Genomic DNA, 23,616 nt, shown 5'->3' on the forward strand with positions numbered 1-23,616 from the left:
GGTTCAAGGGTGCATTGCTTACAACTACAATGTACAAAACTGCCCCAATATTCTTTCTCTCAGAACAGAAATTGTCAGTTATCACGCAATAAAAACTTCCAATCTGTTAAAACTGCACATAGGTTACTAAAATTAATTATTTAGTTTCTAAATGTATGCACATAATATTGTTGAAAAGAAAGTAAATCCGATTACAGGTAAATAAATCATTGGTGAGAGTGTTGGTGAGATTGGGACGTAAAGTTTAAACGCGTTTCATTTATCATTTTGTGTTCAACTCGTGGCGGTCGCACTGAAATTGTTATTATAGTGCCGTGTCTCGTTCGAAAAAAAGACGTGGCCCTGACAGCAATTTAATAATCGTCATGGGAGTTACTGTGTAAGTAATTTTGTAAGCTTGGTCTTTAACCGTGTGTAAATGATGTGTGTAAAATTAGTTTACATCTGCTTAATCTAATTTTTAGTTGCATTGGTGTTAAAAGAAATGTCATTCATGTATTATTTTGTATATGAGCCAGATTATCAAACCTAAGTACGCTTAATTGATGTAGATTGACGAACTGTGTGCATTAATGTATTTCTTTTGTGCGTCATAACCGAACATTTGATATGGACTTAACCTCAACATAGACAGTGAATGAAATGTGGTTTTGCAGCTTACAGCAATATCCTATGGTGGAAAACCGTACCGGGCCACAGACAATAGAATTTCTCACCAAGAGAGTAGTTGCTTTGGGTGCCGTACAGACAGGGCAGTTCCTAGTAGATTGTGAGACATTTATGTCAGTGCCAAATCCAGGTAAGTTGTTGTTTTGCTGCATTCAGTTTACTTTTTATTTATTTAATTTATTGACTTATTTTATATGGTGTGGCTCAGGCTATGAGGCCTGCTGTTATTATGTTAGACTACAGAGTCTTGAAAGTTCCTAATTATGTATAATTAAATGATAGTTACAGACAAAAGATAAATTTCTGACAGTTACTGCAAGGAAACAGTATGTTATTTCAGAGGAGAGATGTGTTCATTGCAATGTCCAGGAACTACCAGCCCGCCTCCAGTAGTATGTTTAATTTTGTAACCTAATGAAGAGTATCACGTGGTTTTCTCCATTGCTGAAGTACCTACTAGCATTGCTATTGGCTAACGTAAAATGTGTTGTGATGTAATTCTCAGGAATGGTGAGAATTAAATTCTGTTACCAACCCCTACAGAATAAAAGTGCAAGTAAATAGAACCTGTAAAGGAGCATACCGTCTGCATGGTAAGAGAGGTCATTTAGTTGCTGTAACCTATTTTTGCACTTCCAGGCCAATCTCTGTCATGTCAACAGTAGCCCCAAAAGGGTCACTTTCCCTCCGAGAGACTTGTTTGTATGGCTGTGGCGCGTAGTCTCCGCACGGCAAGGAGAAAGGTAATTTAGTAGCTGCAGCGTATATTTGCACATCCAGGCCGGTCTCTGTCGTGAGAACAGTAGCCCCTATGGAGTCGCACTCCCTTCAAGAGGCGTTTTGCTATGGGCGCGACACATACTGTCCGCATGGCAAGAAAAAAGTAATTTAGGCTTACTATAATGTCGTCATCGAGAAAATCAAAACTGATGTAAACAAAGAACATCATGTATCCATCCGCGGTCATGTTGATTGGAGAATGACCGAGCACACGACAAGAGCCACATGGGGTTGTCTAGCAACTGTTATTACCTTGCTTGATTACTACGATTACATCAGACTGTTGCCAGATACCACTGATGTCAACATGCAGATGAAATGCAATGACGATACGGATTACGAAGCACATTGTATTCACTGCCCGCGAGGAATAAACAAGTGAATGACATATCACACCTGAATATTTTAAATCTCAGAAAAGAAATAAAATGATATAGATGGTTGATAGATTTGAGGTTATTGCCAAAATGGAAATACATAATAAATCATTCACAGCAGCACATATAAGGAAAAGTTCATACTTTTGATATTTAATATTTCAATAAAATAAATCCTAGAAGGAAAGTATAGTTTTGAAACGGCAATATGAAAGAAAACTGGAAAAAAAAGCACTTTACCAGTACCTAATTAGAATTTGATAAAGGACGAACACCTTCCAAGTCGGATTCCTCTCTCTCCTCTTTCTCACTGATGCTCGTATCATTCAGATTAATGACAAGACGATTGACTGTCATATTGCATAGACATTCTGATTCCAAGAATCTTAGTTTTTCCATCACCACGTGATAAAAGGTACGCCACATTTCAGCTGTTACACTCGCCAGAGCCTCGTTAATGTCCTGATTTCTACGAGTTCCATTATTACGCCCAACATTTTCATTTACCACACTCCACACTAACTCTATGGAGGTGAATGGGGGTAAAGCTTCCGTTGAGCCTTCGGTAACGGACAATGTCATAGAGGCTAGAGATTCAACATGGCAGGTCAAGCATGAGGGCATAGATCCCCCACATTCTTCATATTCAATTGCTTGCTTATACGGTATTAATGACAATGAATCGCTTCTTGCATATTATTCTGACTGAAATGATTTGAGAAATTTTATTTTGGAGATAGTGCACGTAGGATCACATTATGCTATGATCTGGCTAACGAACCATTTTCTTGTCTCCGTGCAGGCGTTCTGCGGTGGCATCAACCAATAAACGTTAACATGAGCACAGCCTTGTGCACCGCCCGATTACATTGTCTACAAGGAGGAGACAAACTACAGTCACTCCGCACATAGATGTTTGCAATACAAGTGGAGACCCGTGGTACTAATGTTGCATGGCACGGGATGTACTTATAACATTTTTCAAAAATTTATGCCCCTCATAGTGCATTAACCTTACCTGATACTCCAGGTAGCCTACGCAGTGACCTCCACTATATGGTGTCCGCCCACCTGGACAAACAAAACAGCATTGGCTTGATGCAGTAAGAGGATATGTGGGACATTAGCTAGAGGCCAAACAATGTCCACGACAGTGCAAAATCACATTTAAGGACTCAAGGAGCAGACCCTGCACTTGCAGGACAATGCTTATTAGTAGTAGTAAATATATAATCCTATAGTTCCATTTCTATGAGTTTCGACTTGACAGTTAACCGGAAGTCAGTCCGACTCGTTGGCTGAATTGTCAGCGTGCTGGCCTTCGGTTCAGAGGGTCCTTGGTTCGATTCCCGGCCGGGTCGGGGATTTTAACCTTAATTGGTTAATTCCATTGGCTCGGGGGCTGGGTGTTTGTGCTGTCCCCAACATCCCTGCAACTCACACACCACACATAACACTATCCTCCACCACAATAACACGCAGTTACCTACACATGGCAGATGCCGCCCACCCTCATCGCAGGGTCTGCCTGACAAGGGCTGCACTCGGCTAGAAATAGCCACACGAAATTATAATTATTATACCGGAAGTCAGACATTGGTGCCAAATTGCTACGAGTACAAACAGCTGATTCATGACACACAAGATGAACGGAAATGTATATACCTGAATATAAGTCCAGAATCAATTATTCTTTGTAGCAACACACGTAACTCATGCAAGATTAACAAGAACACATAACATACAGTATTTAGGATAAGGCTATAAGATAAAAAATAGATCAATGCTCGAACAGATACAACGCAAGAAAATGAAATGTCTACTCACCATCTAGAAGAGCTCGCGTTGCTAATCGAGTCATTTTCTCCTAAGGTAGGAAAAATCCTACAAAGGGAATATACCACTCATTTCTGAGTCTCTATCGGCACTGTCATCGTCTGTTGAGGTTTCAATCTTGTTTGACCGTAAAGACATAATAACGTCTTCAACATAATCGTCTGTTATACTTTCCTTCTCCCAAGCTTCACTTATCTCGGATTGTCTCTCACAACCTTGTTCCAGTCTTCCGCACTTATTTGTAAACGGCCTATGGCTTCCCGAAGAAGTCTTTCAACTTCTGAAACTGTGAAGAATCAGTTATTCGCAGCTACATAATCCTTTACTTGGGCCTAAATCAGTTTTATGGCGTTAAAATGGCAATGGTGTGGTGGAAGGCAAACAGTTTTATCCCCACGCCTCCTGGCTATTTCATCTACCAGGTAAACTGGGCAATAGGGCTTGTTTTGTTTCACAAGATGCGCGAGATCCCGCTTTCCTCATGTTATTGCGAGCCAAAATATTGGGCTCTTTCAACCACTCAATCAACTCGTAATTGCTAGCCATTATTGTTAGTCAAGAATGACCGAGTGAAATGACAAAGACCGCGAGAAGAACTGAGCACAGAACAACACACAGCTGATAGCATGTGGTCAATGGTAAACAGATTGACAACACTGATAACCGGAACTAGAGTCTAACGCGCTCTATCAGAGCGATTGGCTGCCTATGATTGGCTGTTCATTAATCCACTTGGCCTCCGGCAAAAGGCAGCGCTCAGATATCAAGTCAAAACTCATAAGAACTGAACTATAAATGCAGTTCATTGATTGATTGTGTTTGATTGATCAATCAGAAAGATTGCTTTCCCACTGCTTGCATGCAACACATGTCAAGCTGACTGATCTGTAAATATCTGCTTTATGTTTATCAGCCTTTCTGTTGTACACTGGGGCTACTACAGCAACTGTCAGTTAATTTGGCATAGCTCTTCATGCAAGCAATAATCAAATACATAAATACTTGGGGTATGTTACTATATCCCAACACATTGCTTTTAGTATATCCCTAGAAATTTCAGTACTTTGCTAATAATAGTCATAATTATCTTTATAATCATCATCTTTGAGAATTCAATCCAGAAACTGGTTTGTTGTCTCTAAATTATGCCAAACTATTCGGTTGTTTCCAGCCCTTTTCATTGCTTCGTAGCTTCCCATTTCGGTACCTTCCTGGATGTGCTAGAGAGATATATGTGTATATATTGATTTTCCTCGACGTCGCTTTCCATTAGCGGGCTGATGACCTCGATGTTAGGCCCCTTTAAACAACAAGCACAAGCGCTTTCCATTAATGAATCCTTCTACAATAATTTGTTGCAAATGGCATAAGGTGCGGCTCCACCAAAAAATACGTCTTTTGCTAATTGGTTCTATCAGATATCTCTTCTGATCTACTCTGTGCATTATCTCAGTATCTGTCACCTATTCTGTCCATCAAACTTTAATGATTCTATGGAAACACCACATTTCAAAGGCTTCAAGATGTTTTACACAACTTTCGTTTATTGTCCGTGTTTCGGAGACATACAATACAACACTCCAAACAAATGCATGTACCAGGATCCTCATATGAAGGGGCAGACTGAGTTTATTGCTACACAGCAACTCCTTTTTCTGCATAAAAGCAATCTTACCTTGAGCAGTACGGCTCTTTATCTCTGCCATACTCCGTCCATCCTCAGATTTTTCTGGCTGAGATAGGTAAGTATTTGGACTTTTTTTGATCTGGCGATTGCAGTATGGTCATACATAATAATAATACTGACTTTACCAGTTGAGTTGACCGTGCAAGCTGTGAGCTTGCATCCGGGAGATTGTGGGTTGGAACCCCACTGGCGGCAGCCCTGAAGGTGGTTTTCCGTAGTTTCCCGTTTTCACACCAGGCAAATGTTAGAACTGTACCTTAATTCAGGCCATGGCCACTTCCTTCACACTCCTAGGCCTCTCCTATCCCATCATCGCCATAAGACCTATCTGTGTCGGTGCGACGTAAAGCGACTAGCATTCACTCTTTGCTCAAATTTATCCCTCCAGTTCTATCGCTCGGGAACCATCTTGTCTTTTTAACCACTTTGCTATTCTTCAGCTTCATACCTTGTCACTTTAGCACAGCACACTACAAGTCTCTGTTGTTGTCTCACTGTCCCTCCAGGCAACACCTTACAACCGTTTATTTATGTTGTGTCCAACCCGATAATGTAGCCGATTTATGTTCCTCTACTATTGCTTTTGTAGGTTGTTCTTTGGTTTAACAGCTCCTAAAGGAAGGTGTTCAGTATTGTGAGATCAGCAGCAATTGTAAAATCAATAATCAACTGGCTCTTGTTATTTCTTGCACATCCTGTATTCTCTCAGAGCACTCACTGCTCTCTCCTACATATCCAATGAAATCACCACAGAGCTTACTATTAACTTGTCGTTTTGTGTTACCTTTGTAATTTTGCAACTTAAGTCATCCTAAAATGCATCTTTCCCTTCAAAAGCTTTGAAGTTACATCAACTGAGTAGACACTGAAAAGAATGGCTTCCCTCTTAACAAAATACAATAATGCTCCATCTTCCACTGCTATGCACTACTATAATCCGGTATGATTTTTTTGCAAGTTGCTTTATGTCGCACCGACACAGCTAGGTCTTACGGCAATCCTGTCTGATGTTCTACTCACTTCTGTAACTCTCTCCTTCAATCCAGTGCACAGTACTATTCCAAAATAATTCCTCCTGCTATCTTGACTCCTGTAGAACAGCCTGAAACCTTCTCTCATTTCCCTGACTTGCTGGCCGTTCCATTTAGTTTCCTGTAATTATAATATAGCCTATCCAACCTTTTTTCTCCTATTCATTCCTCAATTTTCATTCCCTTGCCAGTCAATTTTCTAAAATCTAGTAACCCAAAATGTACCTCCACCCTCCAAACAAATGATCTCTTTCAACGTTGAGTTATCTTCTTTAGACATAACTACTCCTTAAGTTATACGGTACCCGTGGCTCACTATTCAGAACAGGTGAGCCTCCTTTGCATTGCTTAAAGGGAATGCCCCTGCATCTATACCACTTTAGTAATTGACACGTTGAGTGTGGATCACACGCTGGGCATGTGACGCTAGTTTACAAGCATGTGTCGCTAGTTTACAAGCATGTGCGGAGAACGCTCCTGGCCCGTCATGGGATGGTTGCTAGAAAATGTGAATCCCAGGTTTCCCGCATGGTAAGAAAAACTCTCCTTGTCATCCCGCACACTGTGCAAGTCCAGTGTACTATTAGGTCCATTCCGTAACATTCTCTCATTCATTCCCCAATTCTTATTCCCTTGCCAGTCATTTTTCTAACATCTAGTGATCCAAAATGTACTTCCACACTCCAAACAGATGATCTATTTCAATGTTGAAGTCGGTATTATCTCTCGATTTCAACCACCGTGCGGGTCACGTGCCAGGCGTGAGTGGAATAAATGTAACTTAAAAGCTCTTCAGTCTGTCGAACACACAGGTTAAATATAGATATATTGTACTACAATGTGCCTGTAAAAAAAAAACATTATTAAACAAGGGATAAAACTGCACACTATTAAACAAAGAATGATATGTTTTGTTCTTAAAAGCACAACATCAGATTTTATTAAGTCACACTTAAATATTTAGAAATGATTTTATATTTATCTGTTAATGCTGGAGTGGAGACAAAGCAGGACATTATTAAGATAAGTTCTAGAATTTAAATTCCTAAATATTAAACAGAGATAAACATAAATGTTATTTATAAATATTTGAATGTGACTTGATAGCCTGATGAGGTTCTGTTAAGAACTGAACATGTCATTCTTTGTTTAATAGTGTGTATTTTTATTCCTTGTTAACAACATGTTTTTTACAGGCATGTTATAGTATAATATTTATATTTAACTTGTGTGTTCGACAGATTGAAAAGTTTTCACTGCGTCGACACTGGAAAGTATGGCTTCCTTCTTAACAAATGAGTGTGTTAAGTCCACGAGTTCGATAGAACTCATCCTACCAACGTTTAAAACTCCAATGATTACAACTTTTAAAGAGTTCTACACAAATATTTTGCTCAGGTTGGAGGATATGTCATCCTCTACTAACACGCAGTGAACGTGTTAATTAGCATAAGTTTTCCAGCTGCATAACCTTCCTGCCACCAACCTTCTATGGGATAAACTCAGCTGCCCACTTTTGATCAGACACTGCCTGCAAGCTGCCCATTCTGCATCATGAGTTTACATTTCTGGATTTCAGACCATCTGCTATGCTGTGGGATCATCACAGAATTGGTTCTGGCCATATCCTAGAAATTTTATGCTGATACATTGTGATGCTTATTCATTGATTGCATCACAAAATATTATGTAGCTTTGCATTATTCCAGTAAATACATCAATAAATGTTTTTTTCAAAGCCACTTTCTTATGATTAAGTGAGTTCGGCAGAGCATTCAGACTTGATTTAGGACATGATCGGGGTTAAAGATCAGATGCCTCTTCCATCCAACATACACTAGTCCTAATAAACATAGGTAATCAACTCGTTGCTCTACGGAGAAGACACTACTTGCTTTGCTTTCAGTGGCTGGCTACAGAGGAAGATCAGAGCAGCAGACAGGCTTCGTGCATGCAGCAGCAGTACTTGAAAAAACTGCACAGAGATAATGCTGCTATACAAAATTTTCTTGTGAACATTATTATTATTATTATTATTATTATTATTATTATTATTATTATTATTATTATTATTATTATTATTATTATTATTATTATTGGGTACACTGAAGGAGCCTCCTTGATGTTTGTATATTCTTCTTCTTTGCTCCAGTTTCTCCTGTCCATCCACAGATGCTGTTTCTATATGTAATGTCGTTTACATCTCCGGGTCCTTGAAAATCTGCTTCTCCCAAACATCACAAGGTCTCTTCTCAGGAACACTGTGGTAAAGTATGCTCATGGAGTACTGTAGGGACCATATCACCATTGCAATCTCTCCACTTCTAGGGTTTCTAACAGGCTTCTTTCCAATCCAAGCTGCTGTCGAATATCCACATTCCTTATTTTATCCAGTTTTATTTTTTGTAGACAAGAACGGAAGAACTTTATTTCTGTTGCCTGAAGATGACTCATTGTCGATCTATTAAGTGTTGCTGGTTCTAGATTATACATCGACATAGGTACCAGATATATTTTGTACGAGCTGATCTTAGAAACTAACGGAAAGGTTACATCTGAAAATATTTGACATACAGCATTATAGAATTTGGAAGCATTTTGTATTCTGTTGCTAATCTCTTGATATATGGTATTGTTGGAAGACAGAACACTACCTAAATACTGGAAGGTGTCTACAATATCTCTTTCTTCACTTCCAATTCTTAGATTGACAGTTGGAGAGTTTCTACTCATCACCGAGCCAACTGTCTTGTTTGCTGATTTTAGGACCTGTGGTTGTAAAAGCTTCATGTCAAAGATCTAGTCTGGCTTGTACTTCTGCTTCCATCTCACCCCATACCATTAGATAAGCAAAAACCAGGGCATAAGCTGTTGGATTATTTCTTTTAACTGCTTCTAAAACTTCATCCGTTATGATTATGAAGATGAGTGGTGAAATACAACTTCCTTGCTGGACTCCACTCTTCATTTCAAACCAAGTACACAACTCTTGGATTCATTATATAATCGTTGTACTCATGCTACAATGTCATCGGGCACTTTCTTATGTCTCATTCCCATATATGCCTGCATGGTACATGGTCATATGCTTTCTTGATATCCAGAAAAACAATTATAGGACTGTTTTCCCTTTCTTCCATTCTGCCATTCTGGTGACAAAATTGAGGTCTATAGTTGATCTACGAGGGCTAAATCCATGTCGTTCCTCCTCAAGTGTGTGTTCAACATACAGTAGAGTCTCGCTCAACCGACCTTCGCTTATCCGACGTTCCGTGTTATCCGACACTGGTAGACTTAATTTAGAACTTTTGATGGAGACTAAATTCTGGGACACCCGGTGTGGAGGGTGCGACCGTGGGAACACCACTGGCCTGACTGCTGGCGGTAGGACCGATTTTTTCTCAAGAACAGGTGGAGCGATTCTTCAGTCATTGTTCAGTGTAGTATCGGTTGGGTGCGAATGTTATACTTTTCATATCCTCTGTGAGTATGGCGAGTAAACGGATGAAAGTGATTCTTTCTACGGAAGAAAAGCTGAGTGCGTTAAAGAGACTGGACAAACGGGAAGCTTTCAAAAGTGGTTTCAGAATTTGGTATTGGGCGTGTTACAGTGGGAGAGTGGAAAAGTAAAGAGGGAAGGTTTTTAAAAATGGTGCTCTACCAGAGCAACAAGTGAAGCACTGAAAATTAGAAAAACAATGAAGAAATGTGTGTACGAAAAAGAAGTGAAGCACTGTTTCTTTGGTTCATTCAAAACCGGGAAAAGGGCCAGCCAATATCTGGCCCCATTCTGCAAGAAAAGGCGGTGTATTTCCAGAAGGAAGGGGACCGACCTTACATTTGCTGCCTGCCAGTGCTGGTTGGCTTCATCAGTGGAAAACACGGTACGGCATTAGGCAGTTTAATATCTGTGGAGAAAAACTCCGATGAGGTTGTGACATTCTAAAAGGAACGTCAAGTAATAATACTTGCTGAAGGATTAACCGGTAATCAGATTTTTAATTCTTATGAGACTGGATGAAATTTCAAGATGCTGCCATCAAAAACTCTCGCAGCCCTCGCAGATTTACTGTTCTTGGCTGTAGTAATGTTACTGGTAACTTAAAAGGAAAATTGTTTATGATTAGTAAATCAAAGAAGCCTAGGGCATTTAAAAATATTTCTTCTCTTCCAGTCCATAACACGAATCAGAAGGCTGCCTGGATGTCTGCTGACATCTTTAAAGACTGTTTCGTTACATAGTTTGTTCCAGATGTAGAAACATTTCCAGCTTCAAACAATCTCCCTACAAAACCTCTTCCTCAACTAGACAACGCTCCATCACACCCAAATGAGCAGCAACTTAGAAGTGGTGACATCAAATTCATGTTCCAACATATGCTGGAAACACTGAAGAGGAAATGTCGGCGGAAACTCCTTTCATCCTTAATTCTTGACAAGTTTCTTTTCGTAAGACATTTGGAATATTTTGGTTCAGTACTGCATGTACTGTACAATTGAATTAATACTTCAATAAATAATGTACCGTAAAACATGTCATTGTTTTAGTAATACAGTATGACCTTCCTGTTTGTTTTAGTTCATATTCAAAGTTATTCTGTATTATCCGACATTTTCGCTGATCCGACATACTCCAGGTCCCGTTTAGGTCGGATAATCGAGACTCTACTGTACTTCTATTCCTGCTCTCAAGGCTGCATTCGTAGATTTTGAGGCCATGTGACAGTAGAGTTACACCTCTGTAATTGGTACATTTCTTCCTATCACCTCTTTTCAACAGTGGGATGATAACTCCCTGGTTCCAGTCATTGAGTATTGCATTCTCTTTCCAAACTTTGTTCAGTACTCTGAACATCCACCGTTGTCCAACCTTTCCTAGCGTTTTGATCATCTTAACATTCAAGAAATTTGCTCACTTCAAACATTGATATCGGAATTAGAAAGATGTTTTTGAAGACTTTCGTGTGGAGCGTGGCATTGTATGGAAGTGAAACATGGACGATAACTAGCTCAGAAAGAAAGAGAATAGAAGCTTTTGAAATGTGGTGTTACAGAAGAATGCTGAAGGTGAGATGGATAGATCGAATCACGAATGAAGAGATACTGAATCGAATTGGTGAGAGGAGATCAATTTGGCTAAATTTGACGAGAAGAAGAGATAGAATGATAGGACACATCTTAAGACACCCAGGACTTGTTCAGTTGGTTTTTGAAGGAAGTGTAGGTGGTAAGAACGGTAGGGGTAGACCAAGGTATGAATATGACAAGCAGATTAGAACAGATGTAGGATGCAATAGTTACGTAGAAATGAAAAGGTTAGCACAGGATAGGGTGGCATGGAAAGCTGCATCAAACCAGTTTATGGACTGATGACTCAAACAACAACAACATTCAATTCATCTGATCCAGTTGACTTGTTTTTCAGTTTAGATACTGATGTCTCCAGAATACTGTAATGTGTGAAATGAAAACCACAGTCGGGCATATCTGATTGCTCGTCAGTGGCTTAATTTCATATAGCCATTTCTAGCCTAGTGCAGCCCTTGTAAGGCAGACCCTCCGACAAGGGTGGGCGGCATCTGCCGTATATAGGATGTTGTTGTTTGAGTCATTAGTCCATAGACTGAATTGATGCAGCACTCCATGCCACCCTATACTGTGCTAACCTTTTCATTTCTATGTAACTATTGTATCCTACATATGCTCTAATCTGCTTGTCATATTCATACCTTGGTGTACCCCTTCACTTCCTTCAAAAACCAACTAGACAAGTCCTGGCTGTCTTAAGATGTGTCCTATCTTCTTCTTCTCTTCAGATTTAGCCAAATCAATCTCCTCTCACCAATTTGACTCAGTATCTCTTCATTCATGATTTGATCTATCCATCCCACCTTCAGCATTTTTCTGCAACACCTCATTTCAAAAGCATCTATTCTCTTTCTTTCTGAGCTAGTTATCGTCCATGTTTCACTTCCATACAATGCCACGCTCAAGATGAAAGTCTTCAGAAACATATTTCTAATTCCTATTTATGTATGTTGGGTATTCAGCCCGAAGGCTGGTTGGATCCTCAACAGGTTCATCCTTAGCTGTCATAGATGGCCTAGGTGTCACTGAAGAGGCGTACTAGGAAAATGAGGAGTTAGGTAGTTTCCCGTTGCTTTCCTCACTGAGCCAGAAGTTGCTATTGCACATCATTCTGCCAAGCCCACTGAAATGCGTGCACCAACCGACCCTATGAGCGACATTTCCACACCATTCATAGCGGGGACTGGCTGCATAAGGAATAGCATTACTAGCGTCACTCATACCTCAGCCACTTTCATATTGTCAAAGCCAAGAATAAAACTGAGACTGTCAATGAAAGTAACAATTTTATTCTAGCCCATACCAGAAGACATAGCGCACTGTAAACACTACATTGCGCTATGTCTTCGCAATGTGTAAAGTGAGCAAATTTCTTTTCTTAAGAAAGCTCTTCCTTCCTTGTGCTAGTCTGAAATTTATGCCCGCCTTACTTCTGCCATCGTTAATTATTTTACTACCCAAGTAACAATATTCATCTATTTTCTTTAAGACTTAATTTCCTAATCTAATATTACCTGCATCACCTGCCTTCGTTCGACTGCACTCCATTACTTTAGTTTTGGACTTATTTATATCGGGTGAGTTGGCCGTGCGGTTAGGGGCGCGCGGCTGTGAGCTTGCATCCGGGAGATAGTAGGTTCGAATCCCACTGTCGGCAGCCCTAAATTGGGTTTCCGTGGTTTCCCATGTTCATACCAGGAAAATGCTGGGGCTGTGCCTTAATTAAGGCCACGGCCGCTTCTTTCCAACTCCTAGGCCTTTCCTATCCCATCGTCGCCATAAGAACTATCTGTGTCGGTGCGGCGTAAAGCCACTAGCAAAAGAGGACTTATTTATTTTCATCTTGTATTCCTTACTCAAGATTTACCATTCAGCAATTTCTCGAGATCTTCTGCAGTCTCAGATAAAATAATATCATCAGCAAATCTCAAGGTTTTGATTTCCTCTCCCTGAATTGTGATTCCCTTTCCTTAGTCCCCTTTGATTTCCTTTAATGTCTGTTCTATGTAAACATTGAAAGGGGGGGGGGCAGACTGCACCCCTGCCTCACTCCTTTCTGGATTGCTGCTTCTCTTTCAAAGTACTCGATTCTTACCAGTGCAGACTGATTTTTTATACAGTTTGTAGATAATTCTTTGTTCTCGGTATCTGATCTCAATCACTTTCAAAACCTTAAATAGCTTGGTCCAACCATCATTATCGAATGCCTTTTCTAGGTCTACGAACGCCATGTACATGGGCTTGTCCTTAATTCCATCCTCTAAGATCAGACGTAAAGTCAGGATTGCTTCACGTGTTCCTACATTTCTTCTGAAGCCAAAATAACATCTTCTCCCAACGCAACTTCAACCTTCAACTTTGTCTTTCCATTCTGTAAATAATACGTGTTAAAATTTTGCTGGCATGAGATACTAAACTAATAGTGCGGTAGTTTTCACACTTGTCAGCACCGGCTTTCTTGCGAACAGGTGAAGCAACATTCTGCCGAAAATCGCATGGCACTTCTGTCTCATATATCTTAGGAGTTCTTCATTAATTCTTCTTCTTATTAGGTGTCCAGTAAGATGCCTTCTTCTTTCCACGATACAATTCCACAGCTTCCTTTTTTCTTTCTTTTTTTTCTCTCACACTCTTTGAAGAACGTCCTCGTTTGTTATCTTATCAGTCCATTTCATTTTCATCATTCGTCTGTTGCACTACATCTCAAATGATTTTAGCCTCCTTTCTGCCTCAGGTCCCACAATCCAAGTTTAACAGCCGTATAAAGCTAAACTCCAAACATGTGCTTTCAGAAGCCTTTTCCTGATCTCAGTACTGGTACATTGAGAAGTTACAAAGTTTTTTTTTTTTTTAACTGAAACATCCAACGTCTGTGATGCCCACTTTTCAGAAGGTTTATTTGTTAAATTTGACGAATTTGTGATAGAAGGAAAAGAAGCGCTTCTCTCAAGAACCAACTGGCGATTGAAGACTATTCTGTTCCACATTTATTTCCTAATTTGCCTAAATATCTGTAGTCTGTGTATCGAACTTAGTCTGTTAAGCTTACACTCTTACGAGGTTAACCTCTGGGAGGAAAGGGGTCACATTGGAAATCAGAGTATGGCTTTACTTACGATACCGTGATTGTCAAATAGAAAAATAGCAATGTGCCGTAAGCAAGCAAGCATATTTACAAGGACTTGAAAAATGAAAACATTCTATGGTAGCATAAACATGCTACGCGATGAATTAATCCACAGGCCATCTAAAATACGCGAAACGTTTAGTGATACCTTTTTTTTTACGGGGGTGGGGAGTAAGGAGGGAGCTCTCCCGGTTCCGGTAATACTGCCAACTGAATCGATATGAAATTGAATTGAATCGGTAGTATGTTCGATCTATATGAATTTTCTAAACCTTCATTATCTTAAGCGAACAACTGTGTCACACGCTCACATTATATAACATTTCTCGACGCCAATCTTGTTCCTAGCATAAATTCTATATTTTGGCTTTGCTGTGTAAACAACAACAGTACTAGTACGTAAAGTAGACTGAGAAGTAGACGTTTGCCCCATCTGTGACAAGAAAGTGGAAGAATCCGAAACAGCTGTTGACTGTGATGGAACCTTACACAGGTGGCACCACCAAGTATGTGCTGAACTACAAGGTCAATTCCAGGCTTTAAAGGACACAAAAAAAGAGATCGAAATTAATGTGGCTATGTGAACAGGACTTCCATTTATATAAAGCAGGAAATGCTATACAGAAAGAAATATAGCACATAGTCAGACATAAATAAGAAATTAAATTATATAACAGCAGAACTAGACAGACTGAATGAAGAACGTATTCTAAGAAATTTACCTGGGACAGTCATTAAGACCCCTTATCCCAAACCGGAAGTACAAGGTGTACAACTTTGCTTCCGCCGTTTTGTCCTCAATATTGGAGGCTTTAATGAAACAGATTACTTACACATGTATCATTCAAAATAGTGTCCATCGCTGGCCACGACTTTCTCCCATCTTTCGGGCAGTGTTCGAATCCCGTTTCGAAAAAATTGTTCATCTTTTGAAGCGACCCACGAATCGATCCAGTTTGTGACTTCTTCATGAGATCGGAAATGTCGGTCAGCCAGGCCATGCGCCATTGCTCGAAACAGGTGATAATCAGAGGGAGCAATGTCTGGAGAATACAGCGTGGGGTGTAGGACGTCCCATTTTAACATTCCCAGGCATGTTTTGACCTCTTTTGCAACGTGGGGTCGAGCGTTGTCGTGTTGCAAAATCACTTTATCGTGCCTCTCGCTGTATTGCGGCCGTTTGTTTTTCAATGCTGTGCTCAAACGCATTAATTGCGTTCGATAACGAGCACCTGTGATTGTTTCACCGGGTTTTAACACCTCATAATACACGACGCCGAGCTGGTCCCACCAGATGCAGAGCATGATCTTGGAGCCTTGAATATTCGGTTTTGCCGTCGACGTTGAAGCATGGCTGGGATATTTTTGCGTTTAGGGTCATCGTAATGAACCCATTTTTCGTCCCCGTTCAACGTCTCTTGGTTTCAACTCACACGGGACCCAAGTTCCTTCTTTCTGAATCATGGTCTTGAGACGTTTTGAAATGGCTTGCTGTGTCACTGATCGTGCCAGTTCTTCTTGAGTTTGACGCGAGTCTTCACTCAGCAATGTCTCCAATTCTGCATCTTCGAAAACTTTCTCTCTTCCACCACTATGCGGGTCTTCGACGTTAAAATCACCGTTCTTGAAGGGTTGAAACCACTCACGACACGTTCTTCCACTAATAACGTCCTCACCATACGTACGTGAGAGAATTCGATGAGACTCAGCCGCTGTTTTCTTCATATTGAAACAAAACAGTAACACCTCCCGCAAATGCCGAGAATTTGGCGCTTGCCATGCTCAGTCGAGAACAATTTTATGATGCAGACACACATCGACTAAGTTCGAATGCGGTTATGTTGACCAAGGTCCAAGCTAACTGCCTGACGTCTGCGATCTGTTTCGTTCGACCGCTACGTACCGTTGTCGCCACCCATCGGCAAACGGCGGAAGCAAAGTTGTACATCTTGTAAACATCAACTCTCGAGAAGAAAAATCGATCTTGCAAAATAAGGGAAAACCGAACCAAAATTCATGGAACAGTGTAATAAAGACGAAAAATTATGCGCCAGAGATTGTTACCAAGAAATATCCAAAGCACGAAGGAAAATGCGACACCAGCTGGTAAAAACAATAATGATGAGGTATCGGAACACCACCAGAGACAGGAAACAACACATCTCGAGGCGGCCGGTCGTAGAGAGGGGAATACAACGAGGACTGTCACGCCCCTACCGGTGGGAGCCACCAGTCCTAGAGAGAGTTCAACAAAAACCGCCACACCCCTACCGGTGGATGAAGAAAATAAAGACGAAAATGAAGGCTATACTTTAGTCCAGGAAGAAGATACAGGGAACAACAAGAGACGAGAGGGAACAATGCACGACCCTTCATGATAGGCACGATGCGCCCAACAGGTTCGGGGCTCCGAACAGGAGATAGATCCGCATGGCTTTATGTGGGAAAACTCAATCAAGATACCACAAAGGTGAAAATCATTCGACTCCTCCATGAAAAGGAAATAACAGGAGAGATCGAGTGCGATGAACTGGAAACAAAGGGCCGCCTAAAGGTCTTCAGACTCGGGGTGCCTCTTGGTTGCCGCGAACAAGCCCTACAGCCAGACCGGTGGCTAGCAGGAGTGCTGGTGAGACAATACCTTTTCGGAACAAGAAACACGAAGGCGCCCAGCTGTAACATCAATCTAAGTAAACTCAAAATAAAGTCACTAAACTGGTATATTGAAGGTCTTAGCACATCAGTAGCACGCGTTCCAAATAATTTCTACAAGCCTTACGATATAGTGTTCCTGACGGAAACCTTCCTTACAGAAGATTGGAACACAATAAACACGCATTACGCGATCAATACTATGGCGGAGCAAGGCGCTATGGTCAGACCCAAGGGTGGCATCACATGTCTCATAACAGAAATTTTCTCGCGCTTCTCAATTTCCCAGAAATCAAGACACTCCCTAGTAGTAAGGACCACCATCTGCGTTCTTATATGTGTTTACTTTCAACCGGAGCTCACAACAGTAAATATCATAGACGAAATAAGTCAATGCTTGGATACTACCACCCAGGATGACCCACTCATACTAGCAGGGGACCTGAACTGCCGTGTAGATACCCCTTCGCGAAAAACGACAGATGTCTTGAGCTTCCTGGAAGGGGAAGGCTTCGCACTTGTAAATAACAAAGCAACTCTCACTTACTTCTGTCATAACGGCGCAAAGACCATTGACCTCATATTTGTTAACTCCAAACTTGAACTACTAGAACAAAACATCATCCCGGAAGTGGAAAGGAAGCACCTGCCAGTAGAAAGATTGCTACAAGTCAAGAACATAGTAAAAAAGAGACCGAAAACCCCAATTAAGCTAAGCAGAAAGACAGACATATAAGCACTTGGCAGTGTCGACACCATCACAATAACAACGTTGCCACAAAGAGAGAATCTCAATGAAGCAGTATCATGGATAGAAGGACTCATCCTAAAGACCACTGAAGAGGAGAGAGCCAGTCTTTATGAAGACAGCAATGTTGGAAGATGCTGAGATAATCCTTGTCCTGTGTTTGTCCTTATGTCCTCTTTCTGTGTCTCCCTCTTCGACACTGACATGTCATTGTGTTTATCCTATTGTGTGTTTCTTCTTGTTCGTATTCCTATGTATCGTACATTAAAATTCGTTGTTTAGTTTTGAGGGTGAAGGATTGCTACCTGTAAGCAAACAACCGCGCTGCACCATTCCAGAATGAACAAAGCAGGATGTCCGGAGATAATACAGTATATCACTGTTTTGTTGGAAAATATTCTAACCCGCTTCATAGTTGCCGTAGTGGTAGAATTCATTCAAACTAATCCTAAGTCCCTTGCAGCAATTTACTGTATGTAACCACACAGACAAGTATCTGCACCTTTCTTACATTGTAAGTCATTTTGGATTATGATCGTCTTTCTTAGATCAAAGACTGCGATATTTTCCCAAGCTGTAGAGTAACTCTTATCCTTGCATTTCTTTTTTTTTTCAGTATCGATCTTCTACCAAAGGTGCCACCTCAATTATCTACCTGGTCTGCATATCCTGTCTGGAGTATCTTTCCCATCCTGATGTTCTTCCTGAATAAGAGTTCACCTGAAATACTCCGCTGAAGTGTCACGTTTTCTACCTGGCTTGGTTTCCTAGTGTAAACCCTGTCAAGGAGGTGAATCGCCCCCAGGCCCTTCCAACAATAGATTCAGCTACATTAAGGTCTGGAGCTTCTGCACGAATAACCCTGTCATTCTTCAACAGTGTGACCGCTCGAAAAGTCTCCTCATCCTTTAGATACCTCATTTTGACTGATTGATCGAAAACAAGCCGTGCAAATGTGAGCTCTCCACTTACATATCTTTTAAGTTGGCGTTAGACGGCGTGATTCATTGTCACCCGTTTTATTTCTCAACATAAGACAATACATTTCACTATTTCGCAGAGAAAATAACTATGACAACTCATTTCATAAACCTGATAGTTTGCTTTCTTAGCAATACTTTTGGAAACCTGTTATTGTCGGACGTAGATCTAAATGAAGAAATTCTCGTACAAATGGAGTGGCAGAATACCATTCCACCAAACATGCGAAGACAAGGCGTCGATGAGCAAAGATGAAACAGGCGACGTTGTCCTTTCTAAACTGTTACATCAGAAGACACACTCAATAGGAGAACGTTCGTTGTCGCGTACTACCGACTCCGCAACACTGGCAGTGTTTTACCGCCCTGTCGAGACTGTGGTCAGCAAAGATCACGGAAAGTGGCACCCGGAGAGAAGCACGCGAAGTGTTGCGCGCGATGTTGGTGTTTTCGAGTGGACTGTGCATCGAGGTCTGCGTGAAGAGCCTCTGCAAGCATATGATGTGCAACGTATAAAGTGTCTGCAAATCGAGGGTTTTGCGTAAAAGCGAGAATTCTGTACGTAGTTTCTAAAGGAAACTGCACAAATATTGTTTCCTTTCCATGTGCCATGCGAAGTCTCTTTCTCGTGACATGGTTTGTTAACTTTCCGTGATGCCCATACAAGGGCTTCTCTTAACCCACATACACTAGTGACCACAAGTTAAGCATAAGTTACGAGTAAACAGGGCAACAGAAAATAGACCGCAAATCGCACGACATATGCACCTACCAACCTTACGTATACTCTCTGTGTAGGAAAAGAGTGTTCCCTACATTGACCAGCGGCGTAACCGCAAGGTAAACAGAGCCAGTGCCTGCGCCCCATATTCTCTCAGACGTGTTTGGCCTGTTATAGTGTGCGGAGTGTAGCCTCATGGTGAACATGACAACATAATGGCACAACGACGCCATTTGGACCCCGATTTTCAGGGTAGAATACTCGGCCGTCTGGAAGTAGGCCAGACACAGACCGAAGTTGCCGTATCCTTGAATGTACCACAAAGTGTAATTTCCAGGCTTTGAAGACGATTTCGAGACACAGGAGTCGTAGGCCAGTACCAGGTCGACGCAGGGAAACCACCCCACAGCAGGACTGATCCGACCTTAACCGCCCGAGGAAATCGGAGTGCATCTGCAAGACAGTTGTCGACGGAGCTTGCAGCCGTCTCAGGGGTTGCCGTTTCCCGGCAAACTGTGTACCGGAGGCTCAGAACAGCAGGGCTGTTTGCCCGACGTCCACCGGTGTGCGTCCCGCTCACTCCAGCACAGAGACGGGCCCGTTTACTGTGGAGCCGACAACATCGAAACTGGATCATGTATGAATGGAGGCATGTGCTCTTCACACGAATCCCGCTTCAGTTTGCAGAACGATTCCCATCGCACATTAATCTGGAGAGAAGCGGGTAGCCGATACAACCACAGGAACATCGTGGAACGGGACCAGTATGGAGGTGGTGGCGTCATGGTGGGTGTAAAGTAAGGGTTATTCTGCCCGAAGGCAGGTCCGAACCTCCGCAGAGGTTGTCTCCCCTAGCTGGTGGGTCCCCATTTTGAAGCGTCGGGAACTCGCTTTTTCGCCCTTACGTGACTTAGCCGTGTACCCGTTGCCCAGGGGTCACGGCGTGGAGATGCATGTATCGGACTTGGTAGGAATAAATGGCATTTCCTGTTCTTTATTAGTACACTTCCACCAGCAAGAAGCGAACCCACAGGACCACGTACTACCCCTTCGGCCCCCATTTCTCAAACAGTAGCAATATTTATTTTCACTTTGTTTCTTTTATAAACTGTTTATACGAGTATTTTATCGTTTCAATTATGTATGTGCTTTGAAACCTAAAATAGTACCATTATTTGTGCTCATAGTTTAGTGTTATTTACATCTTTGTATGTAGTTGATATTCATTGTTTAATTTAGAAATGCGTACAAGGTGGTTATTGATTTGAATATTAAGTATATAATTGAAATTGTGCCAGCAATGTGTAACAATTGTTCCGTCGCCATTTAATTTGTAATTCTGTTTGCACGTATTCTAGTGCAATAATAAAGTTAATGTTCATTAAGTTCAATCATGTCCAACGTCTTGCTCGTTCAGAAACAGAACCTCTGTTCCGTTACGACAGTCACTGTTAGCAGCAAACGAGTGAGCTCCGGGGAAACAGTGTAAATTAGTTGCCCAGTAGACTAAACAGTTTGTTCTAGAAAGAAACCCCTTCACTTTCATTTCACTCCCCCTTAAGCTCACGCCATTAGATACGAAGTACCACCGAAGTGTCCGATTCAATGTACTCGGGGCGTTTGACTAATATGTTCCAAGCCCCACTACATGAAGGAAAACTAAAGCAAGCCTTGTAAGTCTTGGCGAATTCAGCAAGCTGAAGCTCGAGATTGGTCATTTCCGGATTTGTTTCTCACTTTATATTTTTGTCATAACGTACGCACTCGGTTTCAACTTCTGACCTCTAATGCTAGAAGCAGTCGTTCCTGGGGAAAGAATTGAATCTGATGTATTGTTAGTTGTCTTGAGAACAGAACTCAGGAATACTTCTAGTTGCAGTTACGCAGTTGCGGTTGTATGATCCGGCTTATGGTGCTAAGCGATCAAAATACGGGAATAATTTCGCAGTGTGATATTTTGCTTTAACCCTGTCCTCTTTAAGCAGAGCACATACTTTCTCTCATTGTCAGCATTTCTCGTCGTGCTTTAGTTCTCGTCGTTCACTTCCCTCAGAGAAGCCTCATGCTTGTATTGTCTGGTGGATATCGCAACTTTTAATTTTTCTCGCTTTTACACATGGAATGGGAAGCGCTCTACCTCTGGCTGTTTGTATTCTGTGGTAACACCCCAGCCTGGCGGCATATCGATTTCTGCACAGAGCGGTCTTTAAAATATTTGGCCTGTGTGCCGAAGGTATTTCAGTTCTTCTATCAATATTGTTTGTTATACACACACTTTGAGAGGATTTTAATGATTGTGAAGAAATGTGTGCCTGCATGAGAATCTGTTCATTGTTTCCTCCTAGATTATCCCTCCTTTTGAGACATGTGTATCCACCATTGGATCTCGGACGAGACTAGCATTATTTCTAACTTGTGCCTGCCTCCTCACTTTTATCTTTCTTATACGACCTTCCTTGGTCCTCGGCGGCAGTAAGTTTGTAAAAGCAAGAGAATCTGTCATTTTCATGGCCTTCGTGGCCTTATCCTTTCTTTAGCCGATACCCTCGTTCTTCGAAAGGTCTGACCTCTTCCATTTTTCTCTTAAGAGTCTTAAGAGAGATTGGTTGCCGAGTGGTACCTTTTAAGATAATAATCAACACCACCATCACCACTTTGGCACGTTATGGCAGTCCGATGAGTAGAGTGTAAACTCTTCCATTATCTAGCATTTCACCTCCATTTTTGCCTTGCAATTTATATATATTTTCACATATTTTCATTTTCCGCTTAGTTACTTGACAGATTGCATGAGGTTAAGGAACGAACCAATTTGCGCATATATACTACCGAACGTGGAAAGTGTTACATACTAGGGTTGGACACTATGTCCCTGTTTCGACGGTTCTTCTATTTTGTCTGCAAAGGGATCTTCAACTGGCACAATGACAAGACATTTCAAACTTGAACATCCCACAATTTTTATTTTCATGTTCTGCTTGTATAGTTTTAATTTTAATGTCCTGTTCCGCTTGTATATAGTGTTTAATTTTTATCTTCTTGTTTTACTTGTAGGGGTTAATTTTTATTTTCGTGTTTCGCTTGTATATTGTACGTAAATGGCGTATATCTTAAAAACAACGTTTAGACTTGATTTTTTGGGTGCGTATTTCAGAGTGTCCGCCTCTGTGGTGTAGTGGTTAGTGTGATTAGCTGCCACCCCCGGATGCTCGGGTTCAATTCCCGGCTCTGCCACGAAATTTGAAAAGTGGTACGAGGGCTGAAACGGGGTCCACTCAGCCTCGGGAGGTCAACTGGGTAGAGGGGGTTCGATTCCCTCCTCAGCCATCCTGGAAGTGGTTTTCCGTGGTTCCCCACTTCTGGGTCAGGCAAAAGCCGGGATGGTACCTAACTTAAGGCCGCTGCCGCTTCCTTCCCTCTTCCTTGTCTATCCCTTCCAAACTTCCCATTCCCCCACAAGGTCCCTGTTCAGCATAGCAGGTGAGGTCGCCTGGGCGAGGAACTGGTAATCCTCCCCAGTCGTTTCCCCGACCCAGAGTCTGAAGCTCCAGGACATTCCCCTTGAGGCGGTAGAGGTGGGATCCCTCGCTGAGTCCGACCGTGGAGGGTAAACAGATGATGAAGAAGAAGAATTACAGAGTTCCGACTGCTTTTTCACGTGCCGTGAAGTTTTATCCCGGCCCTAATTACTCACAATAGAGGTCGATACACTCAACTGGTGAAAATATCCTCGGATTAGTTACTTTTAAACACCGGTAATGCCATTGTGACCGTGTTATATGTATTTCTTATTGACCGAAAAATCTTAATCTAAAAGCAGCCTTTAAACGTGATTATTGGGCACGTATTTCGGTGTTACGACTGTTCTTTCACGTTGCGTGCAGCTTTATGCTGGCCCAACTAAACACAGCACGTCGTGT

The 23,616-nt window shown here is 41.6% G+C and overlaps 1 protein-coding gene across 1 annotated transcript; it reads left to right on the plus strand.

The window, feature by feature from the left end:
- The first annotated feature begins 134 nt into the window (after window positions 1–134).
- Window positions 135–19,505, plus strand: LOC137500414 (mediator of RNA polymerase II transcription subunit 20-like). Its single transcript, XM_068227237.1, has 3 exons — window positions 135–379; window positions 657–799; window positions 18,612–19,505. Exons 1-3 carry the CDS (start codon window positions 366–368, stop codon window positions 18,689–18,691), a joined length of 237 nt encoding a protein of 78 aa, XP_068083338.1. The 5' UTR covers window positions 135–365; the 3' UTR covers window positions 18,692–19,505.
- Window positions 19,506–23,616: the final 4,111 nt, after the last annotated feature.

This window comes from Anabrus simplex, chromosome 4, assembly GCF_040414725.1.
Source record: "Anabrus simplex isolate iqAnaSimp1 chromosome 4, ASM4041472v1, whole genome shotgun sequence".
NCBI classification, from domain to species: Eukaryota; Metazoa; Arthropoda; class Insecta; order Orthoptera; family Tettigoniidae; genus Anabrus; species Anabrus simplex.